We start from the raw sequence: 19,538 nt of genomic DNA, 5'->3' as shown, positions 1-19,538 counted from the left end.
TGCTCCCTCGTCTCGGCAGATGACGAGACAGATGGGGGTGTAGTTGGAGACCTCTTTGACTTCTTCCTCTTCTTTTGTCTGGACCTACCGGAGTGGGACAACTTTGACTGCGACGAAGATTGATGGCTCCATGACAGATCCCGGGACCATCCTCTAGACTGGGATTGAGACCGTTGCGGCGTTGCACATCGAGCGGCAAGGCACTTGAGGGATCGCTCCTTGGGGTGCATGGCGTGACAATTGATGCAGATCTTGGCATCGTGGTTGCGCTCAAGGCACAAGAGACAGACTAGATACGGGTCCATCAATGACATTTGTCAATGACAGGCACCGCTAAGCTTGAATCCAGCCTTGCTTGTGGACAACACTGCCACACCAATAGAAAAAATCTTTAACAAACTCGAAGAAGGTCAGTCTAAAAATGACTGGGGGTAGCTCTCTCCGGATCTGTACCGACTGGCGCTGAATAAAAAGAATGGATGTCACCGCTTTGTGGTGGCACCTGTAAAGGCAAACCGCATCTCACTTCCAGTGCGGACAATGCCACGCGGTACCGGACTACGCCACCTACCAGGGATAACGCTCATGAAAAATTTACAGATCCAGTTAAGATTTATGAGGACCCAGCATATACCCAAACAATAAAGATTTACAAAAACCATGACAAAACAAGAATTGTCAGAAGGCTGATGAGCAACGCCAGACCTATTAGCTTTGGCAATGCTTGCTTTCTTTAATGCTCCATCGCTTATTCACAGTTTTGTCTCTTATCAGTGTAGCCTGTTTTACCCTTAGTGCAGTCCTTCCTTACATATTGTGCACCTCAAATGTATCCCGAGAGTTGTCTATTGACTTCTCCCACACCATTGCTCCTTCTCTTTCACCTTTTATACAAGCTACTCACAGTTCTCCCTTTCTTATGCCTTATGAAAGATCCCTTTTCCGAGTCCACATGTTTCTCCTCAGTGCTCCCCATTGTGTTTGCAGTGTGGTTTTCCATTTTTTTTAAGCGTGCTCTCCCATTTTCTCTGTGTCATAGCTCATTTATTTTCCAGTTCTATCTCTTAGCAGTATGTTCTGTCACGTCACCTCTGTGCCTATTCATCCTCTGCTATCTTGGTAATCTCTTCTTTTCAGTGCTAATGCTACTGGTCTGTTTTCATTCGATCTCTCAGATGCCTCGTCCTTTCTCTTTTTACTCAATAGTGTTCTATAGATCTTCTGTTTCAATTCCTTGATCCACTTTTATTTTCTCCTCCCCTTAATTCACACATTTACAGCAAAGCTTTTTACTTTACATCTTCACGCATTTAATCTCAGGTACTCGCTTTTTCTCGGGATCTGTTGTCTCTCTCTCTTGGTCAACTCATCCTGTCCACTGTCTCTCAACCATCAAAATGTTCCTCTTTGTGGGACTCAGTGGCAACTAAAAGAGGGCTCACTACTTTCCCGTCGCCACTGACACCATTGTTCGACAATCCCGACTTCCCCCCCAGGAGCGGACGCAAACGCATTCCCGCAATGGCGAGTATCAGCATGCCGATCGGCGAGTCTTCTTTTTGGCCTTGAGGGGTTTCTACAATTTGCCGAGTTCCCACAGCATCACAACATCATTGCCCCGCGACGCTTTCAATACTTTCAACTCCGACATTGGCTAACACATCCCGAAACACGCTCCCTAGCTGGTAGGAAGTTGACGGCATTTGAAAAGTGGCTAGTTGCCAAGGAGTCGGATCGCAAACTTATCACGGAGTTATATAAGATGACCTTCCCTCTCCCAGATGGGCATAAATCAGCAGGGCAGCGGCGCTGGGAGGTAGAGTTGGGGAGAACCCTCACGACAAAGGAATGTCAGGCTAAATATTACAGGGCTCATCACACGGCCCGGAACACTGCCAGTAGGGAATCAGCGGTGAAACTCATGATGTACTGGTATTTGACTCTGGTGCGGCTCCATAGAGGTAATTCGAACCACAGCCCGACTTGTTGGCGAGGGTGTGATGAAGAAGGTACACTAACACACCTGCTTTGGGATTCTAGGGAGGTCAAGACTTATTGGACAGCAGTCCTTAATGATATTGACAGTCACTTTGATACCGCAATTCCCTGTTTTCCTGCCTACACACTACTGGGGCTTCCGAACGCACTTACATTTCCCCTGAAATCAATCAGATGTCGACAGGTGGGGTTGGTCATGAGTGCAGCTGTTCAGCACATTTTATCTCTATGGGGTACCTGCACTCGGCACACTCACACTGGCTGGCTACATAAAGTATGGTACACGCTGGGTATGGAGTGCATCCAAACCACTTTTACGCAATCTACTGCATCTTTTCACACAACTTGGCAACCCATTTTGTCGCTCCTCTCAACGGAATTTAACGAAATAACCTGCCCAAAGAATCTCCGCCTCTTGCGACTTACTGAAGCACAGACCCAACAGGCCACTTCTGGAATGTAGACATTTACCTGCTTTCATACCCAACATCTTCTGGAGGTACAGACGTGGCACACTGGTTGAGGTGGGGGGAGTTTCAGGGGAGGGGTGGGGTTTGTTCTGGGGGGGGGGGGGTTCACGAACCAGCACGAGCCCGATGGTAGGAGTTTCGGCTCCAATAGCACACACAACTGTGCGCTTTGTCACAGCACCTTGGTGGATTTGTGTTATTGAGTACAAGACGGGCGGGTACCGGTTCTCATTTTTGTCATATTTCTTGGGACACAAGAGAATTGTTTTGTGTTTGCATTATGTTAAACTCAATAAAACAAAGGTAAACAAATTTTTTTTTCCTCTTTTCAGTACTTCTTCAATACCCGGATTTGTTCTCCTCCACGCTCTCTATCTGCCTATGTCTTTCAATCTCAACAGTCTGTACATTTCCTTCTCCCCTTACTTTTTGTTTTTACAGGGTCTCTATTGCTTTCTGCTTCCACTATTTGACTCATTTTCATTCTCCTCCCTTTGGTGTCTGTTTCTTTTTCTTCTGCTCCCCCATGTCTCTTTCTTCTGCACCTTAGTCTGGTTTCTCTTTTCCTTCTACTTTTTTCTCTGCTTCAATCCCTCTATTGTCTGCTTTCGCCTTTTCTGTAGTGTTTCCCACTTCTCTGTATTGCCTCTTTCCTCTCCAATATTTATCTTCGTCCTTCCCCTACCCATAGTCTACCTCTCCTTTTCATCCTCTTCTATTTCTAAGTTCTTTGGTCTAGCTATTGTTCATTGCTGAAGTCTCACTTGTTTCCCGACCAGCAATGTAAAACTGTCAGAAGGTGAAAGTATGGTTTTTTTCAATGAGTCTAAAAGTCACCATCTCTTTTTCTGGTGCCCCAATCTGTTAGCATCCTAGACCTTTGGGACATTTTATTAACTCTTTAGTGAATGCATTGGCCTCTTTTCTTTTCAAACGTTGCTCTCCAGGGTGATTTAAAGATTAATCATGTAGACAATAGCAGTTGTTCCCAACTTTCCAGAGCTTTCCAGACCATAAATGCTCTGCAACTCTACAGAAGAGTGCTATCACCGAAGCAAAGGACAGGCTACACTTAATTAGTTATTGGTCTCAGGCCCCTCCTAAGACTTGGACCAATCATTTTGCAGTACTGCACTCGATTTCTTACACCCATTCCAGCGCCTCCACCATGCAGACTTCTGAGTGCCCTGTACTTGATCCAAGATCAATACTTGTAATTTTGCTAAAGCACTAGATTAGGCTTCTATGACCCTTACGTCTGATGCTGACAACGTGGCATCAATTTAAACAGCAAAACCACGTCTGCCTTAAACTTACTCATTCCTCTCAAACATATCCACTCATAATGCAAAATCTCCCCCCGCTCCCTAGTTCTATGATACAAACGCGGAAAAACTTTCAATGACAAATCCACAATCCTCAAACTGCTTATTCTGCAGAAACCATTGGTAAATCGAACAACTCTACACTGGAGAATTTTCTTTTTGTTAAAACTTTAATGAATTCGACCACGCGTAGCCAAAAGGTGATTCCTTCCGGTAAGCTTTGCAAGGAACTAGCCTAGTTCTTCCATGACAAAATCTGTAACATCCCTGCACAGTTTCCCGTTTAGCCCCCTCTGGAATCGCTGACTTTGTGTGATATGGTTACTACAGCCCCTTCTGGAGCATCTCTTGCTGACTTTGCTCCTATTACCACTGCTGACAATTAGCCCTGGTGTCTAGGAAATGAGGATTGCCTGTGGATCCTTATTCTCCTTGCATTTTTTTTACTAGGCGCGGAAGTGATTAGTCCTACTCTCACTATGTGATCAACATTTCCCTCACATACGCCATGGTCTATTCGATTTGGAAACATGCTGTGGTACTTTCTTAACCTAATAAGCCACTGCTGATCCTAGCACAGCCGTGGGTTATTAAGTAACTACTGTCCTTCATCATTTGTCTCACTTCAGGTAAAAAGTCTTGAAAAACATGTCAGTACCCTACCTTCTCATTTCTGTCTAATCTAATCTAATGCTCTACTTGACAAAACCCAATAGGGATTATACCCTCAATGAAACAGTCTTGCTGGCCCTTACACAAGATGATAGAGCCATTTTTTCGTAAACCATTTTATTGGCATTTTGCAGTAAGTATGATTCAATTCAATATAATCAAATAGTGTTGTACCTCAGTATTCATCACTTGAGCAGGAAACTTTAAAGCTAACAGAGCTAACTATAACTTGCACTCTCACCATTCTCTGCTAACTTGAACTGATGACTCTTTGTGGTTTTTTTTAAAGTTCAAAACGTTATGTTGGCACCAACATATTCACCTAACTATAATGTCACTTTAACCTTTGCTTTTCTGTGCGGAAATTAGCAGTGCATGGCGAGGGTGCGAGTTACAAGAACCTTAAGGCAAGAGTTACAGTTACTAGAGATAACTGGAAAATGCTAGTGTTTTTGTTTAGTTTAAAACATCTTGCTGTCGCTAAAAGTTTCACTTAACCATAACGTCACTTTAACCTTTGATTTTCTTCAATTAATTTCGAGTTTTGTTTTTAAATGTGAAGTAATATTAAATTACCACACAAAGCCAAACCATGGATTCAACTTCATGGTTTCTGGGTGTGTTTATGTTATTCTCACTTGTCTAGCAGTAACTACCTGCAACTATTGACTTTACAAATAATGCAAGAGAAACAAAACTGTATGGCCTACATGTAGCTTGTCAGAATTATTGCATGCTTTGTGGACGATCTTTTCTTTTTTTTTTTTTAAACATACTTTATTGGTTTTTTAAGATTTATATTTCATACCATCACATTACATATTGGTAGCATCTGTAGTAACATCTTTATATCTATTGTACATATTTCCGACATATTTTTGCTGTAATGTAACTATACATAATCAATCTACATAATAATTGTAGCAAGATGCATTTCTTTTGGGACAGCCGTCCCAGGTGATGGTATTGCATTATCACATTAATGCAAGAAACAGTCCCCAACTCCCCCCTCCCAGTCCACCCCAGTCTCATACGTACGGCTAAATCTGTCGCCTTTTGCATCTTCCGGTCTATGTTCATGTCAAATCTACATGCGTTTATAATACATCTCCCTGTCTGATGCGCAGTTAACTAGACTTACTTACCCTTCTGCGCAGTCAGTTGTGTAGTCTGCTTAGGGTCTTAATCTCCAGCTGCCACTTTCATGGCTTCGAGCATCTCATCCCACTCCATTGCTACTGGCGTTTTTCGCAGGCCCCTTATTTCTTCTCTGCGCAATACCGCACTCTCGGCAGTGCCCCATCGCAGTAATTCCGTGTACCACGTCGGTACATCTGGGGGCTTCCGCGATTTCCATCTCATAGTTATATTACGTATAGCTAAGATGAGTGCTAGGTTTATAAAGCGGTTTTGCACTTTATATTTGGACACTTGTTTGTGAAGTCCTAAAATGCATTCTTCCATTGTGTTCTGTATTTCCCGGTGTGCCGCCGCTTCCCCTGTTCTTTGCATTACAGTGTCCCAGTATGCCCGCACCTTTGGACAGGTCCATAACATGTGGAGTAGGTGCGCTCCCTCCAATAAGCATCTTGGGCAATAGTGTTGAGTTTGGGGGAACATTCTATCTAATTTATGGGGGGTAAGATAGGCTCGGTGCAATGCCATTGTCTGTATATATTTGAATTTCGTGCTCCTCGATGTCTTTCTTGGGTGTTCCAGTATCCTTTCCCATTCTTTATCTGTTATGTCCCTGCCTATGTCTTCCTCCCATGCAGTCCTTAGTGTGTCTAGAGCGGCTTTCGTATGCGAACTGATGCCTGTGTAGAGCCATCTGATAAGGTGTCTGCCTCTTCCCATATAATATATCATCTTGACCAGTGCGTTTTTATGTATCTCAGCAGTGCAGCGTGTAATTTGTACAAGTGTGCCAGTTTCATTGACAAAGGTATCATGGTCTAGTAATACTCCATCCTCAAACAGATCTGACACCGTGGTAACCCCTGCTTCCAACCAGGTCTTTAGCTTGCGTTTTGTGATTTTGCCTCCCGGGAATGGGATCCTCAATAGAGGAACGTTGCCCGCATATGCCGGTGGTGTGTGTGTGTGTATTGTAGCGCCGCCTTCCAGCATCGGAGTGCCGTGGCCAATAGTGGGGGGAGGTCTCTCGGGGGTCTGCTACCAGGTAATTATAGCATATGTGGTGCACCGTTATCAATGTCCGTCTCCATGAATCCTATTTCCTGTAGATTGCGTCCCGCCGTCCAATATGACAGCCATTGTAATTGGCTTGCATAGTAGTATGCGCGCAAGTCTGGGATGCCCAAACCTCCCATTCGTGTGCCTACTTGCAGCTTCTTCAAGCTTATCCGCCTTCTACCATTTCCCCAAATATGTTCAGTAAGCATTGTGTTTAGTAGTGTGAACATGGCCTGCAGTACAATTAATGGTAAGTTAGTGAAATAGCACAAGTGCCTCGGCAGCACCACCATTTTTGCAATGGCCACCCTTCCCACAACAGATAATGGCAATGCCGTCCAGAAAACTATACTGGACCGCAGAGCCCGTATTGTTTTGTGCAGATTACCATCTAACATATTTTCATGCGCCCTATAAATTTGTATGCCTAGGTATTTAAAAGTAGTCGGGCCACCACTAGCTGGGCGTCCCCAAAGTCTATTCTTTCTGTGTCTGCATGTTCTGTGAAGAAGAAAGCATGGGACTTCCCCACATTGATATCCAATCCAGACAGAAGTTCAAAGCGACGGAACAAGTCATATATTTTGGCTAGTGGCATATTGAGGTCCCCTAGATATAAAATGATGTCGTCTGCATATGCCGAGAACAAGTGTAATGCATTTCCCAACAGTATGCCCCACACTGCGAATTCTTTCCTCAGTGATATATCTAATGGTTCCAGTGCCAGTATGAAAATAAGAGATGATAGGGGGCAGCCCTGTCTCGTCCCTTTATGTATGGAGTACTCCTCGGAGATGTGGCTACCAGTGCGGGCCTGTGCCGTAGGGGCCTTATATAGCAGACGTAACCAATCAATATATCCTTCTGGGATCCCAAATCGCGCCGGTACCTGAAACATATACTCCCAATGAATGGAATCAAAGGCTTGTCTTAAATCTAAGGAAAGACAGCCCGCATGTGGATATCGGCTCGGCGCCTCCGTCATTAGGTGGTGTAACTTCCTAATATTTAACGATGTTTAACGATGTGCTACGGGACGGCAAGAACCCAGTTTGGTCAATGTGGATTAATCTGGACAGGGATGGTAATAGCCTATTCGCCAGCACCTTGCTTAGGATTTTTTACTCCGTGCTTAGTAAGGACAACGGTCGTTAGTTGGCCATATCTGTAGGATATCGTCCAGCCTTCGGAAGGGATATTACGAATGCTTGCGCCATTGTACTTGGTAAAGATCCCTTCTCCCTTGCTGTTTTATATAACATCTCCAAATGAGGTACTAGGGAGTCTGCGTACGTACTACAGAATTCTATAGGGAGCCCGTCTATGCCAGGGGTTTTGTTCCGTGGAAGTCCCTTCAGGGCTACTCTAATCTCGGATTGGGTAATGGGTCCTGTTAGATCTTTCTGAGCTGCAGCGGTGAGTCTTGGGTATGACAGTTGAGAATGAGAATAGCAAGTAAGGCCCCAGATCTATCTGCTTAGGCATGTACTTTCCTTGTGTATGCTTGATAGACTATGGCCCGCAGAGACTCTAGACGTTCTGCATGTTTTATTCTCGCCTCCTGCAGTGGGCTCTTTTGGTTATCGTTTGTTACAGCCTCCTGTTCCAATTTACCCATGTTGTCTTCCACCTCTATCAAAGCCTTATGGAGTTCCTGTCGGACGCCCACTGTCGTGCTTATCGCTTTCCCCCGAATCACTGCTTTAAAAACGTCCCACTCTATGAGTCTGTTTGTCGCCGTGTTACTATTCTCTGCAAAATAATGTTCAATGGTCTCTGAGAGGTCGCTGCGGAATACTGAGTCTTCCAGCAGCTGTGGCCATAACCGCCATATGGGGACCGGTGTGGGCACCCTCCCCATGTCATGGTTATCTCCATTGGGTTATGATCAGAAAAAGTTTTTGGGAGGTACATGGCATTAAGTGTTTGCATTGCTATCCTGTATATCCTGTCTATTCTGGTGTGCAGGTCATGCACTGCAGAATAATAGGAGTATTCCCTGTGCGTAGGGTTCCTCATCCTCCAGACGTCACATAACTTCCATCCTTGCGCCCATCTATCCAAGGCCTCAGCTTATTTGAATACACACTCACCATGTAGTGGCGGATGTGACCTATCTAGGGCCACGTCCCTTACCGCATTGCAGTCTCCCCCCAGTATCCATGGCTGTGACTCCCATCTCGCCAGTGCCCCGCTCACTATGTTCCAGTACTTATCTTGCTCGAAGTTCGGAGCATATACCGTGCCCAATATTACAGGTTGCCCATCTAATGTACCCTTTACAAATATGTATCACCCTAGTTTGTCCACCCTCTGCTCCAAGGCTATAAATGGTACTCCATGCCGTACCCAAATAGTGGTTCCTCTTGCATAGCTGGAGTAAGAAGTGGAAAAAATGTGCCCTCTCCATTTCTTACGTAGCTTCGCTACCTCACTGCTTATCATATGACACTCCTGTAAATATACTATTTGTGCTCTACGACGCTGTAGCTGCGCATGTATCCTATGCCGCTTCTGTACCGTTCCCATACCCCATATATTCCAAGTTATTATAGTGTATTTACCCTGCGCAGCCATTGCAACTAGTAGGTAGCTTTAGGGAGACGTGTGTGGCGCGTAAGGAAAATAGCCTATTTTTCCATTTCCATACCGTGAGACTTTCCCTCTCCCTGAACATCCCAATACTCTGTCTGGTCTTCCAACTATACCAGACCATACAACTTAACTGAAACAATAAAAACTCAATGGTCATGCATAGCACCTTTGCCATGTGGGGGACATCGCTAGCGCCCGTCATGTGGTGTACTCTTCCAATAACAATACAGTTGAGCTTCTACGGAACCTAGACCTAATCATTAATAAACATTGTACATGTACCTTCATTATTATATACATTTCACAAATACCCATTGTGTAGTTACATAACATATACTTGCGGGTACATTCAGCCATATAAGTCTTTAATGACTTGCGGGGTCGCAGATGGGAACAGAGCCACACTGCCCTCAGAGTCCGATTCGTGCGTTACTACTTCTTCTGAAGAGGTCTTGGCTTCCACTTCCGAAGTATGCGTAAATTTGGTTGCAGCTATAAGTGCCTTCGATTTGTTCTGCTGCATCTGTTGAATGTGGTGAGGTATTGCCGTGCAGGAGTCCGATGTGTTCGTCGGGTATCTCGCCCAGAGGACCTCCCAGAGCTCGCTTTGCTCTTAGCAGTGAGTTGAGAGTTAGGCAATGCAGCGCTTGTTAGTTCCATCACCTCTAGCCAATCTTCCACATCTCCAGGGCTTTCAAAGAAATAGGACTTTTGGTTGTGCAAGATTTTTAGGCGCGCCGGAAAAAGCAGTGCATATTTCAGGTCTAAGTCTCGAAGTTTCTTCTTTATCGCTATGAAGGAGGAGCGCTGTCTTTGTACCAACATTGTGTAGTCAGGGTATAGGGAGATTTTTGTGTTCTCAAAATTTATCAGAGAGGACTCACGGGCATTTGTAGAAGAATGTCTCTATCGCGGAAGTTCAGTAGTTTCACAATTAGAGGCCGAGGCGGAGCTCCTGGTTTCGGACTGCCAGTAGGTATCCTGTGTGCTCTCTCTATGCAATATTGCGTGGCGAGTCCTTCATTTGTGACATGGTCTCGGAACCATTGCTCCATATATCTAGTCGCGTTGTTTCCTTCACTTTTCTCAGGCAGTCCAATGAAGCGGATGTTATTACGTTGGGCCCTTCCATCTGTGTCTTCCACCCTGTCTAGCAGGGTAGCCACTTGATCTTCCAGTTGTGTGATCTTGGTGTCATCCTGCGACTGACGTGGGACCACCTCCTCCAGCGTCGCAGCATTATCTTTCACTTTATCCGCTAGTTTAGCGTGGTCAGCTCTGAGTAAATTAGGGCCCATAGTTAAAATACCAATTTGGAGCTCTATCGCCTTACTTGATTCGCGTACTTCCTGCAGTATGAGATCCAGCTTATCTACAGGTGCAGGTGCTTCGGTCTGTGAGGTACTCTCCATCCCCGGTTTATGCTTTGTAAGGGTCACCGTATCTTGGACAGAGTCCTGTTCGCCCAGGTCTTGCTGCTTCACTCCCTTACGCCCCATCATGTAGGTCACTCCTACAGCAGGCAGCTTGTGTGGAAGGGTCCCAATTTACAATGTGTCACTATCTGGGATCACCAATGCGCCTCCCCAGCACTTCTCGCAGCTCACGCACTATAGCGTCACTGCCCTCTCTCTTGACTCACGCCTCTCAGAGTCACTCGGCCTATTGTCTTGCACTCTGTCTACCACTGCATGGTATATCGTACATTGCAGCCACCCTGTCGCACCACGGGTCGGGGAGCCTCAGTTTATCCACAGTGGCCATGCAGTAGCTGTAATCCCTGTAGTATTGGCTCCAGATCCTTTACCGCTGCTTCATGCATATTCTGTGCCCCCCATAGTAGTCTTCAAGAACGCGGCGGGTCCCGGCAGCCCGGGGGATCGTATGCTTCACGGGCTCACTAGCGTCCGACGCAGGCCGCTCACCTCCTGGCCGACCACAGTTTTGCACGTAGGACTTGTGCCCCTGTCTTCAGCCCCACTGGAGCTGCCCCCAACAAATCCTTGGTTATTTATCAAAATGTGTTCACTCCAGCGGTGCCACAGGGGGTATTCCGCTCTCCTTCAGGCAATCCGGTCTCAACCGCAGTTATTTTCAGGCGCTCCCTGCCGCCATTTGTCTCACAGCGCCCAGCGCGGCTCAATCAGGGGCTATAAATCACCTGCACGTCTCAGACAGGGGTCTCAGTTCGAGTACTTGGTCCCGCTTTACTTTTCGCCCATACCTTCAGTGTGTGGAGTGCTGCTTACCGCCGGGACCACCCGGGAGGCGCCGCCTGTAGGGCTCCACTTGCACATCGTTCCACGGTATCAGAGGGTAGGCCGCTCCTCATCCTCGGCCTCGCGTAGCCGCTGGGCTCGCCGCGCCGGTACTCCACCCTTGTTGTGCCTTCTTCGCGGCACCCGCCGCCGCGTCTCCTCTCAGTTCCGCCCCGCGGCAAGGCAATCCTGATCTCGCAACCGTGTCCTCTAATCACAGCCGCAGTCACACCACCTCACGAGCGCCGGGATCACTTGCCTTAGTTCCCGTTCGGCTCTTCACGCTCTGTATTCTGCTGCGCCATGAGGCTTCCAGATGCACAACTTCAGCTGTGTTCGTTACTCCGACTTCATAGTGGCACCGAATCGTCCCTGCTGCGTATCCTCACACTTTTTACGGTGGTTTCGCAACATTTAGGCCATGCATGCCAGGATTATGTCGGCCCAGGTCGGAGCTCTTCTAAAGGACAGCCGCCATGCTTGGCTGCTAGCCACGCCCCCTGTGGACGATCTTTAAATGACTGAGTGGCAAGAATCTATAGCAAATCATTCTTGCCCAGGCCTGGGTTAAAGTAGGCCTACAGATCTAGGATTCCAAAACATCCAAGATGTGAACTTCAATACAGGAAGTTGTGATTTTTTCAATAGGTCAATCTGTGTAAGTTCTTATCATCTGTACACCTCGTTTGGAATCGTAGGAGTTTATTGACATTGTACATGGGGTAATAGAGAGTAAATCTTGCTCTAGGTTACTCATTCTAGGTAGGTTAACATTGTTCAGAGAGGGGTTCGATGCAAAAATGAAATAAAATGTCTGAGGTATAGGTGGACCAACTGTATTGTTACTGCTTGCTTGAGTGATGACGTCAGAAACAAGATCCATCATCTTTTAGAGGAGCGGATTAAAGGAAACTACTCAATGACCACTTTGAGCTCAAAGCATGAAAGTGGAGTAAGAAATCCAGAAATTATTGCTTTCTGCTGGGTTCAGAACCTGAAATTATCCTTAAACTGTTAGCTATGATTGGAACTTTTCGTTAGTGGCACTTAAATAGATCTTGTCCAGAGACTTTCGTCAAGGCCACAAAGACCACAGAGCCAGAAGTGTCCCTACTACTAGACGACTGTCCAGTGTATAGCTCCCTTTCTCATCAGGAAATCAGATGTGGGTATGATCCTTATGAGCTGTGTCTGTAGTATCACAAGAAATGTACTAGGCCATCACGCATAGAAATATTTGAAACAATTTACCCATTGTATCAGGCTTTAACAGAAGCAGGACACAGGAGTTCTGAAGGGACCCGACATTCATTATCCAATGTAGCATCATTAAAGATTTTAGATACAGGAAGTACCATGGTTTCCTGAGTACCTCATTATGTGAAGTACCCACCCGAGCCACACTAATTGCTATTACTATAGATATAACCTTTACAAAGTTTCTGGGTGTAGCACATTTAGACTGAAGTAAAGGACCTTGTACCGATGGCACTGGTGAAAGAGAGAAAGAATCTACCAGGGCTCCCACACTGGGATGTAATTGAAGATATCTGGCAGATAAGCAAGTCTGCCTTATTGACAGATTCATCTGAGCTTGTGCACATGTTATTTTTTTGATCACTGGAGAGGAATGCCCAGCTTCTTGCAAGATGGCTTCCACCAGCTTAAAGATGTCTTGTTTTCTACCCATGTCTGAGACCATATCAGAATATTTGTGACAAAGACAGTTTGGAATGATCTGGTTTCGCTTTTATTAAGTTTGATGTAGGGGCAGGGCCCTCACGAAAACACTTTCAAATGGATTATATAGCCCCAGCAGCAGAAGCTGTAAAGCAAGGTATTGGTCATCACAAGAACATTTATGGAGTCCTTCAAAAGAACCCAATAGGAATCATCCAAAGGATGGCACACACTTTTTAGAATGTATTGGGGTCAATACCTCTTCTGCCCAGATTACCTTAGTCTCACCCTAAATCTGAGTTAAAAAAACATTTTGTGCGCTATGGAAGAGGTAGGAATATGTAATTTAGACATTCCTAGGCCTCACAAATAACAGTGAGAGTTGGCACTAAATGTAAATTTATAGACTTAGCAGTGCAAAAGGTGTGCAAACGGGCCCGATTGCTAGCTGGCATTTTATATTTGTTTTTGTAAACTGAGAATGCTTTTGAGTGTCTCACTGCGTGTACCTCGAGGTCATGTCCTTTTCACAGCCTTCGATTGTAGAAGCTCACAGTTCATAATGACTTATTTGTAACCCAAATACCATATACCTAGAACAGGGTTTGCCCTACATGCCCTCCATTCTGGCCTGTAGTCTTTATTTGAAAGTTCTTTGGAGTGGTGATGCTAAGTGAGTGAGTATTCCCCCAGGGGCTTCTGGAAGCCTGAGAGTAGAAAGGAATCAGCTCGGGGAAAACAACTCCTGGTTTGGTGCTACACTGGAACATAACTAAATGTCTAAAAAGGCCATTGAATAAATCATCCTAAAGCAACGTCTTTTGCCTTGACAATATTTGATTTAACACTTGCATTTGAGAAACTAAAGACAACACAATTCAAATCTTCTCCTGTTTACCTGTAGGCCTGTCCAAGGCTTTTATATGCATCTATAAAGTCCGATTTCTGCTTTAATGCTTCTTTGAACGTTTCAATAGATTCCTGTGAAATATTCAAAAGATACACACTCAGGATTTAGTTTCTTTGAATAAATTAGAAAACCAACACTTTACATACTTTACTTAACTCTGCTCAAAAAGGAGGATTATGCACAGCATATGCCAATTACATACTGTGAGTCTGAGGGCATCATTCCAGGTGCCCTGGAGTTTGGTCCAGTATCTCAACCCCCCTGCCAGCCCCCATCCAACAATTATCAGCTGACAGAGTGGGACCCTGAGAGGTTCCTTAGAAATGGGGAAACACTACAATTCGGCAGCCATAGATTATAGTTATAAGTCAACGGATCCATAAACCACTATATCGCCCACAACTGATGCGGACTATAATTGTGCAATAGGTTTCAGTTTCTTCCTCAAATTATCTTCTTGATCAGCAGTACCGGGATAACCGGGACAGTCTGTTTTTCTGCCTACACCAGCTGAGATTCACTGTTCAATTTGTTGTGTTTTCTTAAAAAAAGAATGAACATTCAGAACTAGGTATGCACATATAAAGCTGTCAGCTATGGGGAAGCGACATTATCAAACATACCGTTTCAGATACAACTGAACAATACCACAATAAAATATACACATGGTATGAAAAGACAAATAAAATATAAAAATCTTAAAAACATGTCTCAACTAAAACACAATCCTGAACTAAGCTCGAATATCTACGCATTCTTGGTGAATATAAGTCAACAATAAGAAAGAAAAACGAAATTAAAAAATGACTCGGACAAATGCTGCAATCAACATTACATTTGTATTGAAACAATGGGATTACAATTAAGAAGTCAGAATGGTGAGGTTTTCTCAACACATTGCCAGAAAATATAGAAAGAAAGCCTTACTGAACACTTCAGGGAGGGGCAAATATATCCTTATGAAACTAAATCTACTTTAAGAAACCATAAAAGAGGAGAAGGACCATAAAGAGAAATCAGATACAATGAATAAATTAAGAGAGCATTTTTACAAATCTAAAGGAAAGAAAACTTGCAGCCCAAGTAACATATTAAATATAATTCCTAAACAAGGCTCACCCCATATTCTGGTACAACATCACACTGGGAACTCTTACAGAGGTAATCAAGTGGACATCCTCAGCCCAAATCACAACAGGGATTTTAAAAACAGTCAAGTAAACATATTTTTGCAGCTTCGTGACCACAAACATATGGAGTTCCTAATTGACAGTGACGTTTTGCATAGAAGTAATTTATCCGAATTACAGAAACTTTCTGCACCCAATAAACCTGGTTCAGCAGATATTAAAACAACAAAAACTGGGGTAAAATATTTGCTTGCTGTATCAACGTCCACAAAGCATGTGACCTAATAAGATACTCAGGATCAAACATTAATCTGGAGGCAAGAACATGAGATTAAACGTACAATAAAATCTGCATATGACTTAAACAGTTATAAGATGTATTCATTTAGCAAGTAAACATTCTGTTCGCAGCACAATAGCAATTGATAATTAAAACTGAATGCTGCTTGGGTGGGAACATAAAATAGAGCAGCAAGAGGTTGCATTTGAGGTAAGAGTTCAATTTTTTCTGCCATTGGCAAATACTTACATAAACATAGAAGACTTGACAAACCCTCAATTGATATACACATGCACAAACGTGTTTGCATATTGATTTGTCTATGTGTGGTGAAGTGGAAATGTGCGATAGTGTGTTAGAAATAGGGGTCACTAGTTGGCAGGTTGCAGGTTGTTATCCTGTCCAAGTAGGGACCCTTCTTACTAGCCAGGGTAAGGGGGATACACTTCTAAAATAACCCCTGCTCACCCCCTTGGTAGCTTGGCAGGCTTATCTCAGAGGCAGCGTGTAAAGCGTTTACATATAACCAGGGCTAATACAGTAAAAACACTATAGAAGGACACCACACCAGTTTTAGAAAAATATCCAATATTTTATCTGTACAAAACAAGACCAAAAACGAAAAACATCCACCATACAGTTCTTAGCATTATCACTAAGCGAAAATAGACTTTAAAAAAACTTGCTTGAAGTCGATAGCTCCGTCCGGGGCTATCACGGCATCGTGAACAACAAATCCAAACAATTATGGCTGACTGCAGCCTTGTGGGTTAGCTACGGTGCCAGGAAGACCCGCAAACAATACCTTTAGAAATGCAGGGTGCCAGTGACCTCACGATTTGCCTTGAAGAGCTGGCGTCGGTTTCGGAGGTCGGTGCAGGAGTCGTCTGGCCCTAGAAGTCACATGTGCAGCAGATCGAACTCCATGCGCTGGTGTCGACGGGCATCCGGGCTGCGGTGCGAAGTGCAGCATGCAGTGCTCTCAGGTCACGGTGCAGGCAGAAGCTCGGTGGCAGTTGGTGAGACCAGTGGTGCGGTGCTCGTTGCGGTGCTAGCAAGTCACAGTGCAGGCAGCGTCATCGTCGTTGCTGAAGCACTGTCGTTGGCTGACGAACCGGAATGGATTGTGCCAGTAAGCCAAGACTGCGGTGTGAGACGGGGCGGAGCATCATGTAACTTATGAGCAGTGTCCTCAAACCATGGCACAAGCAGCTGTGTCAATGTCGGTGTGAAGTGCTGTCGTTGGTGATACCAGGGCAGTAGTATGAAACGAGGCGCTGCGAAGTGCAGTGCCTACAGGTCACCGTGCAAGCAGCGGCTCGGTGGCGGCGTCTGTAAGACCAGGGTTCCGGCACAGTGGCGCCGTTATTGATGGCATCTGATTACTTTTTCTTCTGCTGCAGCACAAAACACCGTTCCCAGTGCTGGTAGCAGATGAACTTGGAAGTCTTTGCTGTTCCTGAGAATTCTTGAACAGGGGGCAAGCTCTACCTCAAGCCCTTGGAGAAACTCAAACAAAAATGTTGCAGAAAGTTCAGTCCACTCCTTTCTCTGCCCATGACAGAAGCATCTACTGCAGGGCAACACAGCAAAGCACTCTGCAAAGTGGTAGTCTCTCCTCACAGCTTCTCCAGCTCTTCTTCTTGGTAGTGTCAAGGGGGGTCCGGATGAACACCAAGTCAGAACTTCCACAGGAGCGAAGTCCTAGTCCCCAAACTTTCCAAAAACAACTCTCAGAGAAAGACAGAATAACCTCCTCTTGAGTTATTGTTCGCTAAAAGTGAGGGGAATAACCAATGAGTGACCACCACTCTTCCCCTAAGGTCTGGTAGTTGATCGTTAGAATGCTGAAAGGAAATACAGGTGAGGTTTAAGATTGTTCAAATAGAAAGACACAAAGCGTTTATAACATTAATGCATGTCCACTCTCCCCCTGCAGTTCACTTACTGATAGTGTGTCTCGGTGGGGTACAAAGTAAGGTTCCTCTGAAGAAGGTAGTCCAGATCACCAACTTTTTCTTTAGGTCTTACAGGTCAGAGGTGATGAGTTTATATGATAGACTCCAAGGCTGGGCAAGGAAGAACTCGCTCACACTCACAATCATACACACTTGATGCAGGGGAATTGCGAAGGACCCTGAAGGTGTATCGGAGAAGGCTTAGGGACGAAGGGATATAAAATATCGTGTCGAGTTGGCCGGCTCAATAGCGAGGTGAGCGGATCAATCACGAACACGATTGGATAGAAAAACGAATGAAGGCAATTCTTGCTGGCTGGCTCTGAAGGGGAAGTGAAAGAACGGAGCAGTCAGGAACTTGCCCTGAATCACAATGGCGGTGCCGCGCTGGCCGGCTCCTCTCGAAAGCGCGAAGAGCGGAGCAGGCACGGACACCTTTGAATAAAGTTTTACCGTATGTTCAGAGCTGTCAGTAATTCCTGAAGACGGGAGCGGAGCAGTCGTGACGTCCCCTCCACCCATGCAACGCGCTGCGCTGGCCGGCTCTGAGGGAAGGAAGAGAGCGGAGCAGCAACAAACACCTACCTGAGAAAGGGGGCACACCACACTGGCCGGCTCCGGTCTTGAAACGGGAGGCAACGGAGCAAACGCCCAAGGTGGGTTTTACAGGAAGTGTGTGGAGCCGCGAAGATGCTTCGTGGTTGCGGACAAAATGAAGCGCTGCCAGGCTCCGGGGGAGCAAGAAGGACTGGAACAGCATCAATCTCTATTTAGGACGCCTCAGGTGATTAATATCAAAAACCGAAGCAGGAACAAGGTGAGAGCAAACTAGTAGCTCAGGGATTCAGAAGCTACTTGCTAGGAATAGGGGCGTGGTCACCAGTCGAAAGACGGATCAGTAAGCCAAGCACTGATTCGTGAATGAGACGTCTTTTTAGGAAAGTTAGGGGACGTCTCTAAAGAGCTTCATTGCTTGGGTGTCTAGGGCTCCTCTGAAAAGTGTGAGTTTCATGAACGAATAAGGAAGTGGAACATGCCTTAAGGTTTCAACTCTGCTTCAAGACTCCTTGTCAGGAAAGGGAATCCTAACAGTTCGCCCACCCAAAGACACCCTCTCGGGCAAGGTTTTGGGGGATGGAGGGCATGAAATCTACAGATCAGGACAGGGGGATGAATATTTTCCGCAGGCTCCCATGATCTGTCCTCTGAAGAATAACCCACCCAATCTGCAAAGTACTGTAGTTTCCCCTTGTGTCTACGGGAATCCAGAATCTTGTTCACTTCGAATTCTTCTTCCCCTTCAACCATTATGGGCGGTGGTGGTTTTTCAGGGCTTAGAGGGGGAATATACTTCTTAAGTAAGGACCAATGAAAGACGGGATGTCTCTGCATGTCTTCTGGTAACTGTAGTTTGAGGGTAACCGGGGTTATCACCTTATCAATTACAAAAGGGCCTACATATCGGGGTTGCAGCTTTCTGGGCCCTGCTAATCTGAGATTTTTTGGTGATAACCAGACCTTATCCCCTTTTTGGTAAGCGGGTTCTGGACATCGGTGTTTATTTGCCTGTCTTTTCATACTTTCTTTGGTTTTTTGTAATTCGGTTATGGCTTTTTCCCAAACGGATGACAGAGTTTTATGGTGTTCTTTAAGTGCAGGGATACTATCCAGCTCAGTGGGAAAGGAAATGGGTAGGAATTTAGGGTGATGGGCTAACGTAAAATAGAATGGGGATACCCCAGTTGAGGCGTGCGTGGTGTTATAGGCAAATTCTGCCAGGGGGAGAGCGTTAACCCAATTGCTTGTGATTGTGGAACGCAGGCATCTTAAGTATTGCTCTAAGGTTTGATTAGTGCGTTCAGTTTGTCCATCCGTTTGGGGATGATAGGCAGTGGATAACCGGTGGTCCATTCCCAGAACAGTACACATGCCTTGCCAGAACTTTGATACGAACTGGGCCCCTCTATCTGAGACTATCACAGAGGGTAGTCCATGCAATCTAAGGATGTTATCTACAAACACCTGCACTAATTTTTTGGACGTGGGTAGTTTCTTCAAGGGAATGA

General features: G+C 45.3%; 1 protein-coding gene across 5 annotated transcripts in view; it reads right to left on the bottom strand.

Moving 5' to 3' along the window:
- TTC13 (tetratricopeptide repeat domain 13) overlaps nt 1–19,538 on the bottom strand; it is a 1,316,170-nt gene that overhangs the window by 855,703 nt on the left and 440,929 nt on the right. For all 5 annotated transcript variants that reach the window (XM_085612046.1, XM_085612047.1, XM_085612049.1 and 2 more), the window contains exon 9: nt 14,093–14,175. In XM_085612046.1, coding sequence (XP_085468172.1) covers nt 14,093–14,175 — 83 coding nt within the window. The remainder of the gene's footprint in view (nt 1–14,092; nt 14,176–19,538) is intronic.

The sequence above is a fragment of the Triturus cristatus genome, chromosome 6 (genome assembly GCF_964204655.1).
Source record: "Triturus cristatus chromosome 6, aTriCri1.1, whole genome shotgun sequence".
Lineage (NCBI taxonomy): Eukaryota > Metazoa > Chordata > Amphibia > Caudata > Salamandridae > Triturus > Triturus cristatus.
Note: the sequence above shows the minus strand (reverse complement) of the source record. Positions and strands in the feature narration are given on the sequence as shown.